The sequence below is a fragment of the Panthera pardus genome, unplaced genomic scaffold, assembly GCF_024362965.1.
Source record: "Panthera pardus isolate Hobbes unplaced genomic scaffold, ASM2436296v1 HiC_scaffold_24, whole genome shotgun sequence".
Classification (NCBI taxonomy): Eukaryota; Metazoa; Chordata; class Mammalia; order Carnivora; family Felidae; genus Panthera; species Panthera pardus.
In genome coordinates this window covers 113,147,030-113,171,907 of record NW_026526810.1, presented here as the reverse complement: position 1 = coordinate 113,171,907, position 24,878 = coordinate 113,147,030, and the positions used below count along the sequence as shown (strand labels likewise).

Sequence of the window (24,878 nt, the reverse complement as noted above, 5' to 3'; positions counted from 1 at the left end):
TAACTCCCTTCTGGAAGACAGTCACAGCCCGGAGAGAATGACTTGTATGGTATGGCGGGACCAGAGGCTGGGCCCACAGCCAGACCCTCTCTGAAGTTGGGCACCAGAATGAGGAATGTCTTGTGGGCTGGGAAGCCAGCTCCTCCTCCCCCCAAGCAGACCCTTCAGGGGGGCCAGCCAGCAGGGGCCGCCTGGCTGCAAATGACTCCCTTTGTCATTCTGTTTTGTTATGATTAAAAATGCATGTCGCAGGCGAGGCCCTGGAGTGGAACCCGGTTGAAAATTGAATCATTAATATTCCCCCTCCAGCTGATGCCCCGGCCTCTCAGTCGGCTTTGGGGGGGGGGGGGGCCGAGATATGCAACAGTTTTGGAGTGAGAGCAGGATGAGGAGGACCGAGGGGTGCACCAGCACCTCCCGCCCCCCGCCGCCCCCTACTCAGGGATCACACCCCATCCCTTGAGATGGCAACAGGTGCCAGACAGTCTCGGCCCCTAGAATTTTCTCTGGTTTCTCAGGCTCTGCTCACAGAGCTGAAAACCAAGCTCTTTCAAGGCTGGGTGTGATGGGCATCGCCCCGCCGGCTCCCCCTGTGCCCTTCGCCACCTCTGCCCCAGCGCCGCCCCCACCCCGTCCACCGTCCAGCTCTTCTTTCTGCTGTCTATTGTCTGCCGTGGCTGCTCTTTCTTCAGAGATTTATTATTCTCGTTTTTCTAATTCTTCTTATTAATAGCTAACATTTAAACAGCACTTTCTGCCTGCCAGGCACTACTTTAGCTCTTTATGTTTATGAGTTTAATTCTCCTAACAGATCTAAGAGGCAGGTTCTATTACTACCCCCATTTTATAGATAAAGAAACCAAGGCACAGAGTGGTTCAGCAACTTGCCCAAGGTCACATAGCACGGATTGGTGCTCTTAACTTCTAGACTTGTGCTGTCAAACAGAGGAGCCACCAGCCACACGGAGCTACTGAGCACTTGAAACACGGCTTGTCTGAGTTGAAAAGTGCTGAGTGTAAAACAGACACTAGAGTTCAAAGATTCAGTACAAGAAAAAGAATGTAAAAATCTCGGTAATAATTTTTATATTGAGTCCATGTTGAAATAATATTTTGATACATTGTGTTAATTAAATATATTATTAAAATTAGTTTTACCTGTTTCTTTTGGCTTTTTAAAAATGTGGCTACTAGAAAACTTAAAATTATCCACATGCCTCCCATTTGTGGCTTGCATTATACTTCCATCAGACAGCATTACCCTGGCCTGTACAGATGCTAAGCTGGCTGGGACCCAATCATTGAGGCTGAAACTTAAATGTCACCTCTTCAGACTGGCCTTCTCGATCCCCAGAGAGAAGGGGATCCCCAGCTATTCCCTTGTTCACTTGTCAGCATTGGATTCTCCTGCTCAGCACATAATAGATGCTTCATAAATAATGGTTGAAAGAAGGGGCAACCTGGGTGGCTCAGTCGGTTAAGCATCCGACTTCGGCTCAGGTCACGATCTTGAGGTTTGTGGATTCGAGCCCCATGTTGGGCTGTGCGCTGACAGCTCTGAGTCTGGAGCCTGCTTCGGATTCCTTCCGTGTCTCCCTCTCTCTGCCCCTCCCCCGTTCCCCTTCTGCCTCTCAAGAATAAATAAACATTAAACAAAATTAAAAAATAACTGTTGAAAGGCTATTGTAGAATGATCTGTAAATTGGGGGCGGGGGAAGAAGGCTGGCTTTTTGGTTTTCGGGATTCTGCAGCTAGTGTGTGAGGCAGGGATCAAAGCCAGAGCAAATGTCCATTGAGAGGGCTGGGGGCTGGACACCGGGCCTCCCAGACTCTGTTTTATGGGCCAGACCAGGCCCGAGGCCAGGAGGACAGCCCTCTACCCCCACCCCCATCACAGAGGTGCAGGAGCCAGGAGCCAGCCTCAGGGCCTCCCCACCAGAACCACACAGACAGGGGCCGGACTGGGCCTCATCCTCCAGATGGATGTAGAGATCTCGTTAGCCCACAGCCCTCCCTGCCGTGGCTCCTCCCGGCGTTCTTCAACCTGAGAACCTCAGAGCGTCCAAGTTCAGCCTCCCTGTCCCACCTCACAGATGAGGAACACAATAGGTGAAAGAAGGAGCAGTGAATACCCCCTCCCCGGTCCCTCCCCCCGCCCCCATTCCCATGTCTTTAAGAGCGGAAGCCCTCACTACGAGCCAGCACCGTAGTGTTGTGCGGTAGGAACACATCACCCCCATTTTACAGACAGATGAGAAGCCACCGAGGCACAAAGTGGTGAATTAGCTGAAGGAGCCAGGATTCGATCACAGGTTTTCTGATTCTAGAGCCCACTACCCTAACCACTGTGCACCACGGCTGGGGGAAACACTCCGAGCTCCTCGCCAGGCTGGTCAGTAATCCACTTCCAATGTCCCATGGCAAGTACCACGGGCAGGGATTTGAGGCTGCAGCTGCAGGGGGAGAGGGAGGAGTCTGGGGAACGAATTCCTTTCCCTGTGGCCCCCTGGAAGGTCCCTGGCCAGGTCCAGGACTTTTCTTTTCAGTAAACTCCGTGTCCAACATGGGGCTCGAACTCACGACCCCAAGATCAAGAGTCCCATGCTCTACTGACAGGGCCAGTCAAGCGCCCCACGCCCAGGCCTTTTCTAACCCATGACTGCTGCCATGGAAAGCCAAGAGTTTTCCCTAATGCCTTCCCTCCAGGGCAGGGCAAGCCCATCCACGGGCTCTCTAACAGGGGCTGTGCTGCTCTTGACTTGGGGGCACAAGAGATAAAGGCTGCCTGTCAGTCCATGGGCCAACCTCACCCTCCATTTCCAAATCTCCTGTGAGTCCTTGGCACACCCCCCACCCCTGCCTGCCCCCCCCCCCCAGGACCTGCCTCCTTTCAACCCCAATCCCAGGATTCACCCTCTGCCTTGGCCCCTGCTGTTTCCTCCGCTAGGACACCCTCCCCGCCTGCCTCTGTACCTGCATTTCATTTTTGGATGGAGACTCAGACGGGGTCCCAAACCCTCCAGAAAGCCACGTGGGAGGACCCAGCCCACAGCTGCCACGCGGGGCTTCTCCCACATGTTACTCACAAGGCCCCGCTCACTGTGGGAGAAATGGTTCAGGGAGAGTGCACCAGGACAGAGTAAGGGGGTGGCCGGGCCAGCCCCACCTCAGCCTTATCTGACGGATGCACTCAGCCACCTCTGTAGCCCCCATAGACTCGGTCTGTCACCTATATTGTTCTGCCAACGGAAGTGTAAGGCAGCCCTTTGAGGCATTCTAATTAGCGACCCTCGGCCACCACCGTGCCCAGGCAGGATGACACTCAGAGTCCAGGAGTCCTTGAGCCCTTGGTAAGGAGGCCTTGAGCCCTTGGTAAGACAGAGGGCTGGCTCCCGGGACCCCACCACACAGCCCTGACCCCGACTTCTTCGGGATCGCAGCCCTGGCGTGGGGGTGGCGGCAGGGGGGTGGTGGTGACTGAGCAGCCGCTTCCCAGAGCCTCCTTCAGCACCCAGGCTCCTCCCCAGACCGTGCAAAGTCCGGCCTCCGGGCCACTCGGGGGCTGCGGCAGAGGGCTGGCAAGCCGAGTCACTTACCCGCAGCGGGAAGTGGGTGCAGAGCCAGTGGCGAGAAGGGGAGCCAGCCTGTGCCGGTTCATTCGCTCATCTGTTTCCCACCCCTTTGCCCCAGACCCTCACCCCGCTCCACCCTCAGCCACTCGGTCCCCTCCCCCCTCCCCCTTCCCTCCCCCACCTCCCCAAGGACAAGCAAAGTTATTACAATAATGAATTAGCCAGCCCGCTTACTGCCGCCACTGGCGAAGACAATTATCCCCCCGCACATCCCTAGCCGCTGCTGGCTCCCTCATAAAGACAGGCTTTTGGGGCCGCTTTGTGCTTTGATTGGAAATGAAGAGATTGCTAATTAGGGAACACCTGCTGGGACCCGGGCTGGCAGGAACAACGGCAGGACGGACTGAGTGGCCACTGAAGGCGGGGCCCGTGAGCCGGAGAGTGCGCCCCGGTCTGCACGCCCCTAAGGCTGGGGACAGGCGAGGGGAAGGAAGGAGAGGCAGCGCCGCGCAGGCACCCCGGCGATTTAATCCAAGGCTCTGTCACCCCCACCTACAAGCCGTAAACAAAACCCAGACATTTTATGGAGCTTTTCACCTTTTAAAGGATGCTAATTTGTTTATGGGTGGCTATAATTCTGCTTGTGTTTGCATAGGTCAGTGCCTGGCTTGTGACATGTAGCGTCTGTGCTGTGCACAGCTGCTTCCAGCTGGGCCAGCCAGTGTTGGGGTGCACAGAGCCTCCAGCTCCCCGCGGGGGCCCGGGATAGGGAACAGGGGTGACCTGCTGGCACCTGGACCAGCTGGTGGCAGTGACACTCAGGGGCATGAGGGAGAAGGGGAATTAAACCTGAGATGGACTTGATTATTTTATTCTTGGACCAGACACCACCCCCTCTCCCCACTCCTTCCTGAGTCCTGGGAAAACCAGTTCATTGGTGGCCCCTTTCCCAGAATGAAAATCTAATTTTACACTAAAGTTAGTGGGGCATGGTGGCCAGAAAGATACCCAGTCGCTTTTTCCTAACTGCCATAAAGTACTGGCTGATGAGCCCGCACCTCACTCTCCCACCCCACCCCACCCCCAGTCCATGCTAAGTGCTCAACTCTCTTGACACCTGGCTTTTTAGCCACCGTTCCCTTTCTGAACTGGATTCACAAGTGTATTGAGCAGCTATTGCGTGCACTGAGGATTACACACACACACACACACACACACACACACACACACACACACACACACATTCTTCAGGGCATTCTTTTCAATACTTGCAACACAATTTCTGGCTCAAGAGATCCTGGTCCTGAAGGGAAGACAGACATGTGGTGGTAACTCGGGGGCTAGTGTGGAAGGGGCCCAGAGTACATGCATAGACCAGGGCTGGAGAGGGGACTTCTACAAGAGGAGGGACAGTGAAGCCGGCTCTGAGAAGGACAACCCAGCAGAGTTGTAAAGGCATCTATGTGAGCAGGGACACAGGAGTGTGACCCAGCCTGGCCCTTGTTCAGGGAAATTGGGTGTTTCAGCACAGCAGGAGCATGGGACTCAAGGATAGTGACAGGCAAGAAAGAGGTAAAGGTGGGCAGGGAGCATAGGACAGGTGCTGGGGGCCCATGGGGACCCTGGCCACGGAGGAGCAGTTCTCCTTGTCCCACGCACATGCTTTTTAAGGCTGCCTGCTGCACATGTGGGGGGAGGGGCGGGGGGAGGGGCGTCACCCAGAGCCACCCAGAAGATGGTGGTCCTGGAGCCTGACTCGAGGCATTTAAGTGGCCTCCCAACCAGCACATCTCACCCCTGGGGCAACTCTAGTTGCCTCCTCTCTCTCCTCCATCTTCTACACTTTAGGTTTCCAAAAACACACGAGTGCATTTGCCCACAGAATGGACCACTTGCTAAAATGCAAGAAAAGCATCCCACAAACCCCTCAGTTTGCTCCAGGAGGTGAGGACCCTCACAGTATCCTGTACTGGCATGAGCACTGTACTGAGAGTGCTCTGTCCACCGGCCTGTTTTTCCACCTGCGGAATGGGGAAGTGCTCCTGACTTGTTTGGGGTCTCCGGCAGCTCTGATATTCCACAATTCTCCTGAGCATTGCACAGTGTTGAGACGCAGTACAAGAAAGCCGTTCAGGGGCTCCTGGGTAGCTCAGTCGGTTAAGTGTATGACTCTTGATTTTGATCTAAGTCATGATTCCACAGTTCCTGGGTCTGAACCCTGCCTCGGGCTCTGTGCTGGGAGAGCCTGTGGAGCCTGCCTGCGGAGCCTACTTGGGATTCTCTCTCTCTCCCTCTCTCCCCCACTTGTGCTCTCTCTCTCTGTCTCAAATAAACTTGAAAAAATTTGTTTAAAAAAGTGGTTAAATGTATAGGTATGCCAGAAACAAACCCTTGTACATAGGGTCAGATGATTTTTGACAAGGGTGTTGAGACCATTCAACAAAGAATGTATAGTCTTTGCAACGAATGGTGTTGGGAAAACTGGATATCCATATGCTGAAAAATGAAGCTGGACCCTTACCTAGCACCATTCAAAAAAATTAACTCAAAATGTGTCAAATCCTAAATGTAAGAGCTAAAATGATAGAACTCTTGGAAGAAAACAGGGCAAAGCTTCATGGTATTGGATTTGGCAATGACCTCTTGACAAGAACACCAAAGGCAGACGTCAAGATAAAAAAGGAGATACGTTGGATTTCATAAAAATTAAAAACTTCTGTGCATAAAAGGATACCATCAACAGAGTGAAAGTCAATGGACAGCATGAAAGAAACTATTTTCAAATCATACCTCTGGTAAGAGATTAACATCCAGAATATATAGAAAACTCCTAAAACTCAAAAGCCTAAGAAACCAAACAACCTGATTAGAAAGTGGGAAAAGGAATTAAATAGACATTTCTCCAAAGAAGATAAACGAATGGCCAATAACATGTGGAAAGACGCCCGACATCGCTGATCAGGGAAATACAAATCAAAGCCACAGTGAGATACCACCTCATACCCACCAGGATGGCTACGATCAAAAAACCAGAAAATAATGAATGTTGGCGAGGACATGGAGAAATTGGAACCCTTGTGCCCTACTGGTGGGAACGCAATATGGTGCAGCCACTGTGGAGACCAGTACGGTGGTTCCTCAAAAAGTCGGTAATAGATTTACCATACAATCCAGCAATTCCGCTGTGGGTATAGACCCAAAGGGATTGAGAGCAGGGTCTTGAAGAGACATCTACACACCCATGTTCATGGCAGCATTATTCAAAAAGCTAAACTGTAGAAGCAACTCAAGCATCCATTGGCAGATGAACTGATGAGCAAAAGGAAGTCTACGCCTACAATGGAATGTTATTCAGCCTTAAAAAAGAAGGCAATTCTGACACATGCTACAACACGGATGAAACCTGAGGACATTATATTAAGTGAAATAAGCCAGTTGTAAGAAGACAGGTGCTGTAGGGTTCCATTCACATGAGGTCCCTAGAGCAGTCAGAGTCATAGAGACAGGCAGTAGGTGGCGGTTGTCAGAGGCTGGGGGTGAGGCAGAACGGCAAGTTAGCATTCAATGGGGACAGTTCCAGTTTTACAAGACGAGAGGTACCCTGGCGATGGATGGCGATGATCGTCGCACAGTATAAATGAACTTGGCATCTCTGAGCTGTACCCTTAAAAACGATTAAGATGGTGAATTTTGTGTTGTGTGTATTTTGTCACAATAAAAAGAAAAACCTGGCAAGCAAAACCAAACAAAAACATGCAACATAAACTCAACCACTTAACTTAAAAAGATTCTGTAAGTTTTTGAATATATTGTTGTGGTTCAACTATTAAAATGTATGTAAAAGTGTGTTAAAAAAAGAAAGAAAGAAAGAAAGAAAGAAAGAAAGAAAGAAAGAAAGAAAGCAAGCAAGCATGTGTGTTAGAGAGAGACCAGGTTCAAATCCCCTCAGCCACTCGGCAGCTGTGTGGCCTCGGGCAAATCATTTGACTTCTCTGACCCTCATCTTTCTCATCTGTAAAATGGGGGAAATCACAGCACCCACTTTCTATGGTTGTTGAGGAGGAATGACAGGAGTGGGGCATCAAACAGGGCACCTGCTTCATGGTGTGTGTTCCATAATGGGGGTGCCTCCCCCTCCTCTCTCCTCCCTCCTCCTGGCCCCTCCTCCTCCCTTTTTCTTTTCCCTCCTCCTCCCCCTCCCTTCTCTTCCTGACTCTCCCCCCCTCTCCCCCATTTCCCCTCCTCATCCACCACCCCCACCCCCACCCCCACCCCCATCCCCATCCCCATCCCCATCACAAGCCATATACTCTTCCATAGAGTCAGGTTAGAAAACTCACATCTTGCTTAGTGTCAGTATCTTTTCACTACAATTTAACAAGTGTTTCTGTTTTCAGAGCCACCTGCATGATTTTCCCCCTCGACTCATGTGAAACTAGACATCTTTCAAAGAGTTTCCAGACCTGTCAAAGAGAAATGGAAAAGCTGGCAAAGCCCCACCCCCACTTGGGGTCCATGCCTCTGGTGGGACAAGCAGGCAGCCACGGATGCAAGAGAAACGGGGCCTCTTGGTTGAAAATCCTTTGCCAACTGCTGGCACAGGCCAGGCAACGTGAGCCTCTGGTATTGAAGGACAGTGGGCCCTCTGCCCAGCAGCCGGGATGGGCCCCTGAGAGAGACAGAAACACAAGCCCCCCGAGGGGCGGAAGGCACAGCTGTGAGGTCATGCAGCCCGGGCCAGGGCTCCCCTGGCCCAGGCAACTGCCAAAAGCTGGGGCTGGGGTCCTCTTGGAGGCTGGGCTGGTGCTGGGCCCAGGCATGGCGGCTCCAGCAGATGGTGGCCTGGGCACCCCAGAGCCTCCCCGTACCCAGGGAAGCAAACATGCCAGACACTGGAAAAAGCTGTTGGCAGGAAGGTGCTTTCTTCCCCACTCTGTGCTTGGCACAGCCAGAGAAGAAAGCAGTGTGGCTTTTCAAGAGTGTCCTGGGGTCCTGAACGGAGCGAAGGAGTGGGTAATTGTATGGCACCAAATATCTTCCAAGGCAAACCTCGTTCCCACCCTCTTCCCGTGTCTACAGTACAATTCTTGAGTCAGCAACGCTTTACATTAGACTAATATTCTCATCCCGAGAACCCCACCGCCCAGATTTGTGTCCCTAGCAACTCTATGGCACTCATTGTCCGTGAGTTTCAGCCACCTTGTCACAAGGAGAGCAGAGCTCCTGAGCTCAGTCCCCGGGTCATGCTTCCTCCTGCCTCACCTCACTTACCCCTCACAACGAACCCAGGAGACTGGATGTGACCATCATCCCCTGTGCACAGGAGAGGAAACTGAGCGCAAAGGAGCAGATTAACGTCCTGGGACCATAAAGAGGAGAAGCAGCAGAACCAGAACCGGAAACAGATCTGCCCCAGTCCAAAGCCAGAACTTTTTCCTTTGGCAGCAAGCCAGGAGGTTTCTATGTGTGCGTGTAGGCTCCTTCAGCATGGGGACAGCTTTGTGTCTTGACGTTGCTTTTTAGTTGGTGTTGACGGTGCAGAGCACGGATCAGGTGAGGGGACCAGACTTGTGAGGGGCAGTCCGAGTGAGTACGTGAAGGTCTGAGCAGCTGGCACACGAGAGTGAATGCACATTTCCATGAGCACGGATGTGAGTGGTTAGGTGCCTTCGGTAGGTGGGCATCTGGCAGGAGTCAGCAATGTGCTCTGACATGCAGAATGGGGGTGCTTTACTCTCGGGCTGCCTATCACTAGGGCAGCCTCAGGGAGAAAGTATCTTACGATAACATAGAGAGGATATGGTTTGGCTTGGGGCTGGGGAAGGGGCTTCAGTGGGGTGAGGAGCATACCTTGGGAGAAGCCTCAAGCCCTCGGGGATGGGGATGAGGGGGGCAACCTGGACTTACCAGGCCGGCAGGCCCTCAGGGACCCGACCCCAGTGTTCCCGGAACGAGCCTTACTGGTTTTGTGCTAAGATGGCATAGAGCTATGCAGGCAATCAATCAGGCTGGAGTACAAAACTCATCTTTACCATTTTGTAGGTCTGCAGTGCCCCCAGGTAGGCTGATGTGGGAGCCTCTGTTCCTTCAGCTATAAATCGGAGATCCCAAGCCCCTCGGGGTTCGCTGTGGCCCTCGGGTGCAATAATGCAGTCTCTGGCATCGGCATTTTCAGGGCTCCTGTCTTTGTAACCTGCCATCTTCCATCTGCAGGGTCCATATGCAGGGCTCTTCCCCGGGCTCAGCCTGGAGAGTGATGGGAGCTCATCGTCAAATTCCAGAGGGGCTCGCATGGAGACGGAGAGACAGAAGCCCGCACCAGGACCCTGGCTCGTGTAAGCTCTGTGAGGCAGGTGCTGCTCTGCTTAGATCCCTCTGCACCCATCCCCAGCTGCGGAGGGCTGCAGCCTTCCCCTGAGAGTTGTCCTTGACCAGTGGGAGCCCTCTTCTTCCAGAAGAGTCTAGGAAGTTACTCCTTCCCCTTAGGGCAGTTCGCAGACAATGACTGGTCGATATGGGGGTACAGGTGGCATTTATGCTCCAGAGCTCCTCGTGGGAATCCATGTCCTTCCTTAGCCCCTCCTCCACCCAATCTCTCTCCCCTTGCTCTGCTACAGGTTTCTCCAGACAGCACTCCCTCAGTACGTCTCTTGCAGAGAATCCCCATTTCAGGCTCTGCTTTTAGGGTCACTGACCAGGAACACTCCCTTCCCCACCTCTCAGGAGTCTCCCCCAAACAGCCAGGGTGTCGGCTGAACACACAAACAGGAGAAATGCCAAAACCATCTAGCAGAGACACTTGCATGCCCGTCAGATGAAAAGGCAAAGATTAAGGAACAGACTCACCCCATCTGGGGGGCCTGTCTGATCTGCAAAGGCCCCAAGAATAGGGGAGAACACTGGTCTCCAATCTGGAGAACCAGAGCCTGGATCAAGACCATGATGCGGAAAACCAACACATCCTACAGGCCACCCTAATACCCTGTCCCACGCAGCTGCGGACCCAGTGGCCTCCATGGAGAGCAACCACAGTCACATCGAACTAGCTTCCCCTCCCCCTCCGGAGAACTTCCATCTTCTCCCCACAAAAAGAGATGGAAGAATTGGAGACCCTAAGAACCTCAGACACAGTGGGAAACAAAGTCCCCAAGGAATGTGGGTACTTCAGAGACAGAAAATTTCCGCACTAGGGGCGCCCGGGGGGGCTCAGTCGGTTAAGCATCTGACTTGGGCTCAGGTCATGATCTCGGGTTCTTGAGTTTGAGCCCCGCGTCGGGCTCTGTGCTGACAGCTCAGAGCCTGGAGCCTGCTTCGGATTTTGGGTCTCCCTCTCTCTCTGCCCCTCCCCCACTCCCTCCCCCACTCTCAAAAACAAACATTTAAAAAAAGAAAAAGAAAAAAAGAAAACTTCCCCACTAAATTGTGTAAGGAACTTCAGTGACCTAACAGAGGTTGTCAATGTGACCCTGGGGCTCAGGGATAAGAGGGAAGTAGGAAATATTGGGAATCATATCAGTGACTATCAAACATCCATTAGCATTTCATTGTGAAGGCCAGGCCAGTGACTCCTGGCTGCCTCCACCCACTGTATTCAGGAGGCAGACTGCAGGCTATGAGGGCCACTTAAGAGAAAGGGAAGCCAGAGGAAAGGTAGAAGCCTGATGAACATGTCCCCATGGAAGGTCACGGACAGGGAGATGACAAAAACCCTGTCCCAAATAGTGAGTGCATGCTGGACTCCGCCCAAGGTGGGAAATATTGTAACTGTCCTCAGGGATGTGATGAGCATCCCAAGAACCCAGATGGGTGAATCAAGAGGAGACAAACGTCACAGGAGATTGGGCAAGGAGCCCAGCTCTGAGGTGACGGCATTGGCGACAGACCCCTCCTGCCTCCCCTCGCTCCCTCAATAAGAAAACCATGCAGTAGACTATGGCTGGTGGGGAGAGACAAAGTAGGAAACAAAGGCAACAAGAACGCTGTCCATGGGTTAACTGAAGGGAGGATTAAACATCAGAAGAAGGAATGGGAAGAAGGAGCCATAACAACACAGGAGAAAAGAGGGATGCGCTTTCTGAAAGAGGACCCTGCACCGGGAGCTCTTAAAGTCTACCCATTGTAGCCACAGAGGGATATCCATCTTACCAATATGGTTGCCAGCTCCTCCCGAGAGAATTCTAAACATTTGTTTAGGAGAAGCAAGACTGTTAGCAGTGGTAAAGGAGAGGTAAGGGTGATTAACAGAGGTCTCACTTGATGGAAGTGTGTGTGTGTGTGTGTGTGTGTGTGTGTGTGTGCGCGTGTGTGTGTGTGTGGTGATATTTACAAGGATGCAGGGATCCAGGAACTGGGGGTTGGAAGCGAGAGCTGTAACATCTCTCATACGGTCCGTGAAGGGGGCACCTGACACTTTTCCAAGAAAGTAAATAAGAACACTAAAACTTTGGAACTGTGGGCCAAGTTCAATGTTTATGTAAATGATACCAAAGGGTACTGGTATGGTTTTTATTGGCTGCCTTCTTGCATTTTGCTCTGTGGTATATACTGTGGAAGATGATGTCAGACCATACTTCCTACCACCTGGGTGACCTTCAGCAAGGTCCATAACCTCTGTGTCTCTGTTTCCTTTTCTGTAAAATGGGAAGAAGAAGAAGAATACTCCCATCTTTCGGTCATCAAAAGGGTCAGTGAAGGTGAACTATGTCAAGTTTCCAGCGCATAACACGACCTCGATAGATGCCTCTTTCCTTTTCCCACACTCAGAAGAGCAGTTGCAGAGGTAGGACGCAGGAAAACGTCAAGAAACTAGGCAAGCACTACATAACAATGTAAGATGCAACGGTAAAGAAATGTCTCGAGGAGGGTATTATGCCGGGGGAAATACGTCAGACAGAAAGGCAAATACCAAATGATTTCACTCATAGGTCAAATCTAAAAAACGAAACAAATGAACAAACAAACAAGACAGAAGCAGACTCCTAAACACGGAGAGCAAATGGGTGACTGCCGGAGGGGAGGGTGTGGGGGATGGGCGAAATCAGTGAAGGGGGTTAAGAGGTACCAGCTTCCAGTTATCAAATAAATAAGCGAAGGAGGCGAAAAGCACGGCGCAGGGAATACAGTCAATAATATTGTAATGACGCTGCGTGGTGTCAGATGGAAGCAACGTGCGTCACAGTGCACAGTGCGCGATGCATACAATTGTCCTATCACTACATTGGGCATCTGAAACGAATAGAACATCGTATGTCGACTATACTTCCAAACCTTTTAAAAACTGCAGGCAAAAAATGTTTTGTGTTTATGTTACGGAATATTATTTGACAATAAAAAGGAATGGAGTCCTGAGAAAGAGAGAGGCAATGGCTTGAGGAGGAAATGTCATGCTTAGGTACCAGGTAATGGTGCATTTGATGTGTGTTGAGATTATTGTCAGGGGGGAGGAAGGTGGAATCTTTCACAATAGAGCGCAAGAGAGAGGTACTGAAGAATTTTTCAGGCTTTCAATTCATAATGTGGTTCATCGGCAGTGTGGAAGGTGCTGGTTAAAGGGAACAGGAGGTTTTAGGCGGTAGAGAACAAAGCATATCCCCAGGCTCAGTATGGAAATAACAGAGACCCAGGACCACCTGAACTGTGAAAGTCCAACTGTAAGAGTCATTCTTCTGGGAAATTTTGGTGCGGGGCTAGGAAAGGCCCGGGATCAAGGGTCCAACGTACAAAGGAGTCACTTTCTAAGTTTCTGAAATGGCAAAGACAGAAGTGAAAAGTGGCTTGAAGGATCAATCGAAGCAGAGTTAAAGACTTGTGGGAGAATATCTTAGACATAAGCTAGATGCAGTAAAAGGAATGGCCACGCAGCAATTAATGATAAAAATCAAGGCCATTTAGTAAAAAATAAGAAAGAAATCTTTACAAGGAAGCACACGAGGACCCAGAAAATGGATAAGGACACTTAGTGCTCCGAGGTCTCCTTATTTAGCAAGCCTCCAAATGTAATATTTTTAAATTAATAGAATATGATGGGGGGGGGGGGAGAGAACAGAAACAGACAGTAGAATAGTCAAGTAAAGCAGTAGTCGTGGCAGTTGGGAAATAGTGTCCCTCCTTAAAGGTGTTTCCAGTGGGTTGGTTTCAGGCAGCTCAATTTATATATTGTGAAAAGGTTTTCCAATTCACACCATGGAGGCATGAGGGGGACACAATGAGGGGGGCACAGAGGGTAGCAACTGAGGCCATTAAGGATAACCAGCCAGGCCTGCGGCATTGTTTTGAAACAGCCAAGTCCATACTGGGTTGGGGGGCCTGGCATTGAGGACATTCAAAGGCATGTTGGGTGACTCCTGTCGAGGCGCTGCATTGGGGAATGGGGACACCAGTCCCTGCCCAGAGAGCCTTAACTCTGGAGGGGAAACCACCAGGCAAAGAGTAGCAATGCAAGATGATCACTGCCCAGGTGGGGCACAGGAGAAGTTCAGGATCCGGAAGAGGTCAGCTAGTATGCCCGTTCCTTTTATCAGCAAAGAAACAGAGGCAGAGAGACATCAAGTGGCTCGTATGAAGTTGTCAGGCAGTGTCAGAGCTAGGACTAGAACGGGGGCCTTCTGGAAGTTCATCTAAAGGCTTGCTCAATATGCTGCCATAAAAATCAGTTTTGTTTCCGTAAACAGTTTGGTAGCCTCCACAACAGTGTCCAGCTGCATCAGTAGAGTGTCATATTTCAAGGTAATATTTCTGATATTTTTAGCAATTAGAGTCCACAGCCTTCATTATAATGCATCCACTTGCCTTCCCTCTCCCATTCCCCACACAAATTCATTCCCCCAAATAAATGGGGAAAGAAAGCAAGACGAGCCCAAGGAAGCCCAAGCAAACGTGTGTGCTTGGCAAACGGGTATAGAGAACACACGCGAATAAGCACGTAGCCCTCCTCTCCTGGAGTTGCTGTCTCTCATTCTCATGCATGTCTATGTCTGATCCCTAGGCAATACATAGCATCTCTGCATGTTTTAAAACTTCATATAAATGCTACCGTCCTGCCTCTAGAATCTTTCTGAATTCCCTTCCCTTGTCAATGTTGCTGACTGTTCCAAATCCACCAAGACTGCTCATTAGATTAACGGTTGATTCTGCTTTGAAATTTCTATCACTAAGCGCAGAAATCTGGGTGAAAATTCTGCATGAGAAAGATGCTACCACCATATTTCTGTTGCCCAAGAGTAAAGCTTGAACTTACAGGGACTAATATCCATCTCATGATCTTCTCCCCTGGGCTAAAAAGTGGTGCTTGGCTCCCACCGGTTTCCAAAGAAGCAATAGCAGATGGGCATCTGAAGACAGAATTAACTCAAGAGTCATTACATGAGGGTGTTCTCAGTTGAGTGCCCTGGAGTAAACAGTAATTACATGTTCCTTCCAGATGACTCTCAGCCCGAGATGGGGAAGGAAGAGAGTCATGGATGGCTGACCACGATACCCTTAACGTACACGTGTGCACAAAAACACAGGCTGGCCACAAGTCTGGATTAGGAATTTCCCCCTAAGAGTGCTGTTGGTTCTACACGTCCCTTGAAATATACGAATCAGACCACCTTGGTGGAAATTATCCTTACCTACTCCCATTCTTCTCTCCTCGGTAAGTATTCCCTAAAGACGCACCATCAACTATGGGGCAAATAAGCCATGCCTGCTTAGTCACACTGTACGAGGAGGAGGAATTAGCCCCGGGCAGAAAATACACTCCAGTGACTCTGCACCACTTGCAGGCGCACGAGACCATCTGCACCATTTCCAGCTTTCCTGCCTGGACTGTGCTGGGCCACGGAGAGCACATTTCCCTGAGGGCTGAAAGGCTTGGTCAGACCTCTCCAGACCCCAGGCCGGCGCTGGGAAGATGCTCACTTGGGCCCGGGATATGAGAGTGCGGGGAATTGTGGAGACCAGGGCGTGTCTCTGAACCACCTCTAGAGTAGCACTTTCTGCTGTATCTATAAGCCGTCCAGGGGGAGGAGCGTAGCGACTTTGAAATTTCCCTCTCCTTGGCCTTTTTGGCATGGGATCCTAGAAAATGATCACAACAGCCGAAATGCCACCATCATCCCCAACAACGGCTCTGAGAGCTTATCACCTAGGAGCCACTGCTCCAAGGGCCTCTGTGTGGGTCGTCTTTAATCTACACAACTCCACGGAGGAGATGCTCTCATTATGCCCATTATACAGATGAGGAAGTCGGGTGTGGAGTGGAGGGGCTGGGAAACTTGCTCAAGGTCACAGCTAGGACAAGGTGGATGTGAGTCCAGTGTGGCTCTAAAGCCTGTGTGGTCACCACACAAGCCACTTTGTGGAGATCACCCAAAGGGGAATAAGTTAATCTAAGACTGGTAAGCACTTCCCATGTTAAAGGAATGTTGATGCTCTGACTCACATTTTAGCTTCACACCCATCTTGTGAGGCACTCAGAGCACGTTTCGACCCCCTTTCCCACGGGTGAAGAAACAAAGGCAGGGAGGGGTGAGCTACATGCGGAGGCCGCCGTGACTCGGAACCCTCTTCCAGGTCCCAAGCATGCTTCCCTCTTCAGAGGCTGCCAAAGGACTTTGAGCAAACCCTGAGGAGCAGGTGCCCTGGTACGGGGCTTCTTCAGACGTGTGGAAGCCTAGATGCAACTTCGGCGGCGGAGGATTGTGGGGGCAGAATATTAGGACCGCAGAGGCGTGAAACAATGGTCTGTACAAATGAAAAACAAAATGCAGAATTTACAGGTTGTTTTTGAACAAGTAGTCCTGGCCAGTTTTCTGCTCACGGCCCAGGCATCCTTACGGAGGAGGAGCTGAGGAGCAAAAACAAATTGAGGACAATGATAATAGGAATTGAGTGAGGACGGTAAAGGCATGAAGCCAGAGAAAAGCCTTGGACCCATGGCCTTGCAGTAAAGGGACACAGGCGGGCTGACCTGTGGTTATCAGTTAAGTTAGGAGCACACTGTATCTCTCCATTGTGAGCAACAGTTCTAAATGTCAACTTCTAGAGGGGTGCCTGGGTGGCTTATTCGGGTTAAGCGCCCAATTTCGGCTCAGGTCACGATCTCACGGGTTGTGAGTTCAAGCCCCGCATCGAGCCCCGCATTGAGCCCCACACCGCCCAGAGCCTGCTTGGGATTGTCTCCCTCTCCGTCTCTCTCTGCCCTTCCCTCTCCCCCACTCAGGCTCTCTCTCAAAATGAATAAACTTAAAAAAAAAATGTCAACTTTTAGAACGGGAGGGCCTAAGAGACCTCCTCCAATCCACCATTTTATGATCAGGGAACTGAGGCCCTGACAGCATGCGCACTTTAATTTTCGCTGCTCTGAGGTGGGAATTGGGCTGGGCCACCTGGCCCCAGACTCTATCCATGGCACTTGACTGTCCCTCTGTCCATAGATGCTGCAGGTGCAAGTGGCCTTCAACGTTTGACCTCCCCACTACTGACTTTGTCTTTTAACTTGTTATGTCAAAATACTTCTAGCTTTGCAAGGAGTTGCCCCTCCCCGGCTGACTTGTACACACACAAAGCCCTAATGTAACTGCAGATATACATGGGGTGACAGGTCAGTTTTGAGGCCGACTGAGGAGCAAACAATCTATGACATTTCTTTCTCAGATCTTATCCTACCCCATCACTTCCCTGAATCCACACACACACACACACACACACACACACGCACGCACGCACGCATGCACACACATACACGCACACACACACAGACACACACAAGCACACACACACACACACACGGCCTAATCAGCAATAATTTCACTCCTGAACATTGCTGGAAAGATCACTAAGCCAAGCTAATCAATCGTCTCAGCCAGCCACCAGTCCCCCAGAGATGCCTAGACTTTTCATTGCTATCACTTAACCCTCAGCAGCCTGAGTTTTTATCCACTGCCTTCCAAAAGAGAGCAGAAATACTGTTCTGGGGAGACTCCGGTACCTAAGACGATGTTCCTATCTTGCCACCTTTCAAAAGCCTTGTCTGTGCTAATGGAAGCAGACACTCTGGAACGCTTCAGAAGGAAGGTCTCCCTCTTACATGTGCCACCCGGGACCAGCGTGGTTAAAGCAGGAAGGGAACAAGGGCTCCATGGAGTGTCAGCAGTCAGAGGAGGCAGGCAGGTACAGCCCAGAAAGGGGAGAGGAGAGGGCATGACAAGTGAGGGGAACGGTCACAGGAGAGATACCAGTTTAGCAATTAAATTTGACATCGGCTTAGACAAAGCTTCTTTACAGAACAGAATAAAATTCCTAGGAAGGTTTGTGCACATCTAAATAAAAGACACTCCTTTTTTTTTTTTCCCGGACAGAGGAACATGAAAGCAGGAGGGACAGAGGGGAGAGGGCCCAGGGCTAAGACCACGATCAATGGGTCACAGGCTGATGTAGTTAAGGCAGCTGGACATTCATGACTTCCAATCACTCCTCCCAGGATTAAGGGATCAGAGGTGCCCCCTTGAGAGAAGTGACTCCAAGCAACTCACTTTGCATGTGTTGATGGAACACACACTATGTGCCAGGCACTGTACCAGGCACAGTGGAAATCAAAGGTGAATAGAGAGGAGGCAAAGGGGAGGCAGGGATGATTCCAGGGTTTAGTAGTGGTACCCCCCAAATCTAGGAGGGAGAGCAGAGAGGGGGCCAGTGAGGACAATATGGGCACTTCGTAAGTTTGGGTGGCACGAGGATTCACATTCTAGATCCCTGCTTCAGTCAGGAAATAGAGGCTTATCCTGGGGAAAGAACAGGAGTAGGGCTTATTGCCTGGCAGCATAGGAGGGCCCTACACAGAGACACAGAGGGAGTGTTGAGGACGCTGGGACCAGGGGCATCCCATGAGACGACACCTCTCAGGAACTGTGGTGAGGCCCTCTTGGCTTGTGGATTCACTTGTCAAGCGATCGAGAGAGAGGACAGAGCAGCACCTGCCTCCCTAAGAACACAGCCTGGCTTTACAGCCTGGCTTGGCCTGCTCTGTAGGTAGAGCCCAAACTTCCCCCTGCAAATGTACGGTGGAGAGCAGTGGGGCAGGAGTGGCCTGGGGACCTAAGAACAAAACTGCTTGTTGGGATGTGAGCAAGGGCCAGGAGAGCTGACCAAACTCTGTATGGAGCAGAAAAGAATCGGGCCTTCTTCTTCTCACTTAGGACTGCTATCCAAAGCCTGGTTCCCAACCTCTGCTCTCCCGCAGTAGTTTAAAAGCCCTAAGCTCTTTTTAAATTGGGGGGGGGGGGGTGTCCTGATAGGCCCTGACCTCTGGTCTTCTAACGGAATAGCTCATTGGACGATGAGGATAGAAGTCTCGCTGCTCCAGGATTCTGCTCGCCAATATTCAGGAAAATAGCCTGTTACAAATGCAATGTTTGTATTCCCTCAAAATTTGTATGTTGAAGCTCTAATGTCTAGTGTGATGGTATTAGGAGGTGGGGCATTTGGGAGGGAATTAGGTTTACATGAAGTCATGAGGGTGGGGCCCCCAAGATGGGATTAGTGCCCTTCTACAAAGAGGAAGAGGCCAACGCTCTTGCTCTCTCCTCCGTGTAAAGAGGCAATGAGAATATGGCCATCAACACATGAAGAAGAGGGACCTCACCGAAGCAGGCCATCCCAGCACCTTGATCTTGGACTTCCAGGCTCCAGAACCGGGAGAAGTAAATTTCTGTTGTTGAAAGTCACCCGGCCTGTGGTAGTCTGTCACAGCAGCCCAAGCTGATTAAGACATAGCTCCTTAGTGGGAGGCATGGGAGCCTGTCTTTAGCGGCGTGGCATGATGCGTACAAAAGAGACAGCTCCATGCTGAGCAAAAGTGCTACCACGTACTGGGGAAAGGGCTTCCACTTTACGTGCATTTCATCTTCCCAACAACCCTGTGAGGTAGGCTCTATGATTATGCCCAGTTAGCAGAGGGGAAAACAAAGGCCTTCAGGGATTAATTAGCTCAAGTCTCAGAGCTGAGAAGAGGTGGTGCCAGGATTCAAGCCCCGGGTGCCTACTAAGAGTGCGTGCTCATGCGCCATCCACGAGAGGCACCTGGTAGAGAACAGGCAGGAATGATCAATGATGAGCTGGACGTACAGAGGGGAGTGAAATGTTGTCCCTGCCCTTGGGGAGAATCTGGTGCAATGAGGGGGACCCAAAAACAATCACACCCTAGGGATGAATGCGACGCTGGTGGGAGATCTGTTGGGGGCTCCAAAAAGTGGGGGAGGCCACCCACACGAGGAAGGCTTCGTGGCAAAGCTGATGTGGATGTGCTATAAACGTAATGCAAAAGGACTCACGGGCCGCTGAGCATGAAGCATTAAGAGAAAGAATAGTGCTCAGAGAGGGGGCAAGAAGCCAGAGGTTTCCATTGATAGCAAGTCGGCTGTCTGGAGCCTCTGTTCATCTCATGAAGCAGGGAAAACAGGCCCAAGTGAAAGGACTAGAAATTGCCCACTTGGTCAGTGGCAGAAAAGCAAGGCAAGTGGTCACAGAGCATTCAGAATCCTCCTGCATCGGGATTCCTGCCTTTCCTTCCCAAGCAGGAGACCACACTCTAGGAGAGTCAGGCATGTTTGGGCAGCCATATGGCTCTGACTTTCCCCTCTCCTCTACTGTACCCCAGAGAATGAGGGGAGAGAGCGGCCAGAAAGCGTGTGGAGAACTTAAGACTCCTGACCTCAGCTTTGCCTTGACATTGCTCGACCTTGGCCAGGTTGCTCTTTGCCTTCTCTGGCCGAAGATCAGAAAGATCTCAACTTGCTTTCTCCTTGGACACAGGGAACCAGATGGGCTTGGAGGTCCTTGTATCTAGACAGCAGGGCAGGGGGACCAGGGATGTGGACCCACTCACAGAGCAAAGGGGAAAAGAGGGGCTGGTAGAGATGTGAATTGGCTCCAGAAGGGGAGACAGCCCACAGCATTTCAGCCACAGGACTGAAGCGGGCGGGGGGGGGGGGGGGGGGGGGGGGGGGAATCCTCTCCACCTGCTTCACGAGACAGCATGGGAACTCTCCAGTTGCTGGGAAATTGAGCCATACTCCTGTCTCCATGTTCTCACCTCTGGACCAGAGGAGGAGAATTGATTTGGGGAGTTGGAGGCACACATCCCCTCCAGACCCTTGGTGAACCCACCATGATCCGCAGGATTCGCGTCTGCTGTGCTGCAAGGGACTTTTTTCTGAACGCACCAGCTGACTCTGGCTTCAGAGAGCCCCTGCCACAGTTTCCATTCTTGCTTTGTGGACCGATTCCTCTCTCTGTCCCCATCTTCCACTTTGCTGAAGTTGTACAGCAGCCTAAAAATGCTGATGGCTTAACTGGTTTAATTTTTTTTTCCCCAGCAGCCCTGAGGGGTTTTAACTCTTTCCTCCTGCAGAAACCCTGCTTTTGGAGTTGAATGTTTAAACTCTCACTGGGAGACTCATAAATATTCGGAGTCACTCTCTCCCTCTCTGTTTGATTAGGAAATGAGCCTTTAACTCAATGTAATCCCCAAGCCATTAACAAAAAAGCCCTCAACAGCTCTACTATTAGAATTTCACTCTTAACCCGCTGAGGATTGAATTAGATTAACATAACTACCCACAATCTGAGTTTATTTTCTGTGCCAGATAGAAATGTGTTTTTCAGGGAAGGCGAGAAGGGGGAGGGAAGAGAGGAGGGAGGGAGGGAGAGAGAGAGAGAGAGCAGGAGGGTAATGAAATGTAAAAATAGAGATAAGAAAAAGATGGACAGATACACTGTAGAAATGAAGTGATGGGGAGAAAGAGCAGTGCATGGTCTTTGGTTTAAAAATCCTGCCAGCTGCCATCTTTTATTTACGGGGTATTTGGAGAGGCCTCCGCTATGTGAAATTGTTTGAATTAGGGGAGCGCTTTCCAGGTATTTGTGATTCCTTCTTCCTGGAGATTGATGGTCCTGCACCTGAGCCTGCTGCATTCCAAAGCACCTGTTCATTGGCCCCACTGTCCCCAATTTAGGAGGAGGTCGGCTGGGTTTCCATGTGCTCAGGGGAGGCAGGGGGCACTCATAAAACAACAGTTCATGCACACGGGCGACTGCATGCTCACATTCAGAGAAATAAAACAACGACAAGGATGGAATGGGTTAGATTTTGCAGACATGAAGTCGCAGACAGCCCCGTGACCAATTGCATTTAAGAAATCAGTGTGAAAAAAAAAATGAGTTTGACGGGAGCTCGGTCCACATAAAATTAATCGTTATTGAAGCAGAAACTAAGTAATCAGAGGCTGCCTTAGGCAAATGCATTGAAGTTTCCCCCAACTGCCTCTCCAGAAATAAGCCCAAAGGGAAAAACCGCATCCTGAACCTGAGAGTGAAAGCTAGGCCCTCCATCCCACTGCCAAACAAAGCCCCATCCTCCTCCCACCCCCCCCCCCCACCCCCCACTAAAAGCATCCACAAGTAGCCAAAAGAAGGAGTGGTTCTTGCCTAAATGTTCCAACAAACATTTTCTCTCCACTCTTCATGCTCAGAGAACATAGCACTTGTTCAGAGATGAGGGGCTCTCTCCTACTGCATTTAATCCTGGGCCAGCAGGCTTCGGGGTGCGTGTTGAGGCGGGGAGAGAATGGCGTGCTCTCGCATTCAAAGATTAAAAAATGTCACGCTTTCTCTAAAAAGCCTTTGAGATCCGAAAGTCCTCAGCTAGAAGTTCAGTTTTTGCAAACAGCTGACTGCTGCAATTTCTGAAGACAGTGTCTTTCTCACTGGACTCATCTGAGCTTTCCTTAACAATAACCCACCGACTCTCACTTCAGCATTATCGTGGGGGACCTTAGCAGGGTATGTTCAGCAAAGTGGAGTCCTTGGAATAGAAAAAAATAATATTGCCACATAGAGAGTACATCCAACTCCTGTTTTTTTTCTCGTTTTCTTGATTTCTTGGGCTTTACCTTTCACACTAGGTTTTAAATAGTGACACTCCCCCCCCCCCAGAGCCCCCCATTTTATACCAAACTCCTTATTCTGAATTTTTCCACCCATACGTGTGTTCTTACTACCTGAATGCATGAAGTTGACCCTCTAACTTCTTGTTCCTTCCTGATCCCCACTCTCCCCTCCAAAATAATAAATGAATGGATTAAAGACATTAATAACCTTAAATAAAATAGTCGAAAGTAAAGAACCCAAAGAAAAAGTTTTAGAAAGGTCAGAAGTAAAACAAGATCAAGTGGTCTCTCTAAACATACGTGTGTATATATTATTTGACTTTTGCCAACTTAGATTTGTTGTTAAAACTATTTTATTTTTAATCAAAAATAACCCAGACCCATCTGTTTTGTTTAATGTTTTTAAATTGTTGAAAGGATTATTATTTTTTTGGTTAGGATACTGTTTTCCCAAACAAATCAAGTAGTAGTCCTTAGCAATACAGTATGGTTACCATTGTTTTTAGTAAACAGAAACCCAGAAACTTTAAAAGTTGTATATAATATACATTAAACATCATCACATTCCTCCCCCCACCAAATTTAGGGCTACTATTCCTTTGTAAATAATATATGGCAAACTTCCCCAAGTGCAGGATTTTTAGTTAATAATCTGCATTATCCAAAATCTAAAGTCCCCAATTTTCGACAGGAAGCTTGTGGTGTGTGGGCCCTGTGGATTCCTGACAATGTCTGGGGGACTGTCACCCCTGGGAGCCACTGATGTGCTCCCAGAGCTTGCACCCGGATTGTCTAAAGCAAGCAGGGCTCTGACAAGAGTCATGATATTAAGTTTCTCCCTTTTCGGGAAGGATGCAGAGCAAAATGCATCCACAGCCACACCTGGCTTCCTCCTTTCCCAGACTCCTCCTCCCCACCCCCACCAAGTTCCCCTTTCAGGGTGAAGGAAAGCCACCAAACGTGTGAGCCAACAAAAGCCTGTAAGGCAAGACAAATCATCCGCTCTCATCTCGACTCCTCAAAGCAAACTCACTCCGTGGAGCAAAAATAAATAAATAAAAAAGAAAGAAAGAAGAAAGAAAAAAAAAGTCATTTTCCTTCCAGGTGCTATTGAAAAGCTGGTCCCTGGGACCGCCCTGGGTCCCCCCCCCCCCCCAAGCCCCCGGAGCCCTCCATCATCACCTGTCCTGTGTGAACTGGCTCTTTCTCTGTAACCTTCTCAGCTCACCCAACGCCAGAGCTGCCAGCAAATAAAAGTTTTCACGCTGGGAGACATAACCACCCCGCCGAGCCGCATGTAAACTTTCCCTTGCCCTTTTGATTTACTTACTTTTTCTCAGCGAAAACAAATAAAAATAAAAGGGAACCTACGGATTCCGAATGAGTTTGGAGAGCCGGCCCACCCAGCCGTTCCGGTCCCTCTGACCTTCCCGTGACAGTCTGCGAGAGGGGACATTTTCCGCCGCCCCCCCCCCCACCCCCTGCCCCTGCCAAGCCACGGCCACGGCCAGGCAGAGATGCTTTCCAGTGCCGAAAACCAGGAAGAAAGAGCAGGCACTGGGAGATATTTTTATCCATAAAAAGAGAGACAGAGAGAGGAGAGAGAAGGAGAGAGAGAAGGGGGGTGTGGGGGAAAGGACAGGACGCCCGGGCAGCGCAGGGCAGAGAGAAGGGAGAAGTTCCCGTACTCACATGCTTGGGGCCGGGCGGAGGACAGGGGCTGGCGGGGAGCGGTCTACCCCTCAGGTGTTTCCACTTGCTGATGACTCGGTGCTCAGCTCCTCCGGCACCAGCTGACAGTCCCCTGTCTGTGTCTCTTTGTGACTAAGGACACAGTACTCCCAACCTATAAATAGATCCCGACTCCGTGATTGATATAACAGGCAGCTGACAAAAAAAAAAAAAAAAAAAAAAAAAAAAAAAAAAAAAAAAAAAAATCCCACAACCATAACCAGGTCTTAAACAAAACAGCAAAAAGCTCTGGGCTTTCAACTCCACCGAGCCCCATGCGGACTCCACAGCCACACCGACCGGCGCTGGAAAGCTGCGAAGAAAAATCTACAGTAAAAGGGCGGCGGAAATGGGCGAGGACACACAAAGGGGGCAAGTGTAAAAGTTCCTTCTCTAGGGGTGGAGCGGTCACTTGGGGTGGGGGGGGGGGGAGCTGATGAATGACGGTGGGCAGGGAGAGCAAGGGGAGGAGCCGGTGGGAGGTCTCGACCCTCTGAAGGAGAGGCCCCATCCCCAGCCCTGGGCCCTATCAGGGCCCAAGTCAAAGTCCAGACTTGGGAGATGTCGTCAGTGCAAGTGCTTTCCACGAAAGTTTCCATTCTTGCTGCCAGATCAGGAGGAAAGGAGGGAACAGAGTTTTCCTAGC

At 50.5% G+C, this 24,878-nt stretch overlaps 1 protein-coding gene across 1 annotated transcript in view; it reads right to left on the bottom strand.

The window, feature by feature from the left end:
- Window positions 1–24,365, bottom strand: part of ESRRB (estrogen related receptor beta) — a 171,676-nt gene extending 147,311 nt beyond the window's left edge. Inside the window, exon 1 of the mRNA XM_019427247.2 lies at window positions 24,194–24,365. Within this exon, the coding sequence (XP_019282792.1) occupies window positions 24,194–24,195 (2 nt within the window). The 5' untranslated portion in view covers window positions 24,196–24,365. The remainder of the gene's footprint in view (window positions 1–24,193) is intronic.
- Between the last annotated feature and the right edge of the window lie 513 nt (window positions 24,366–24,878).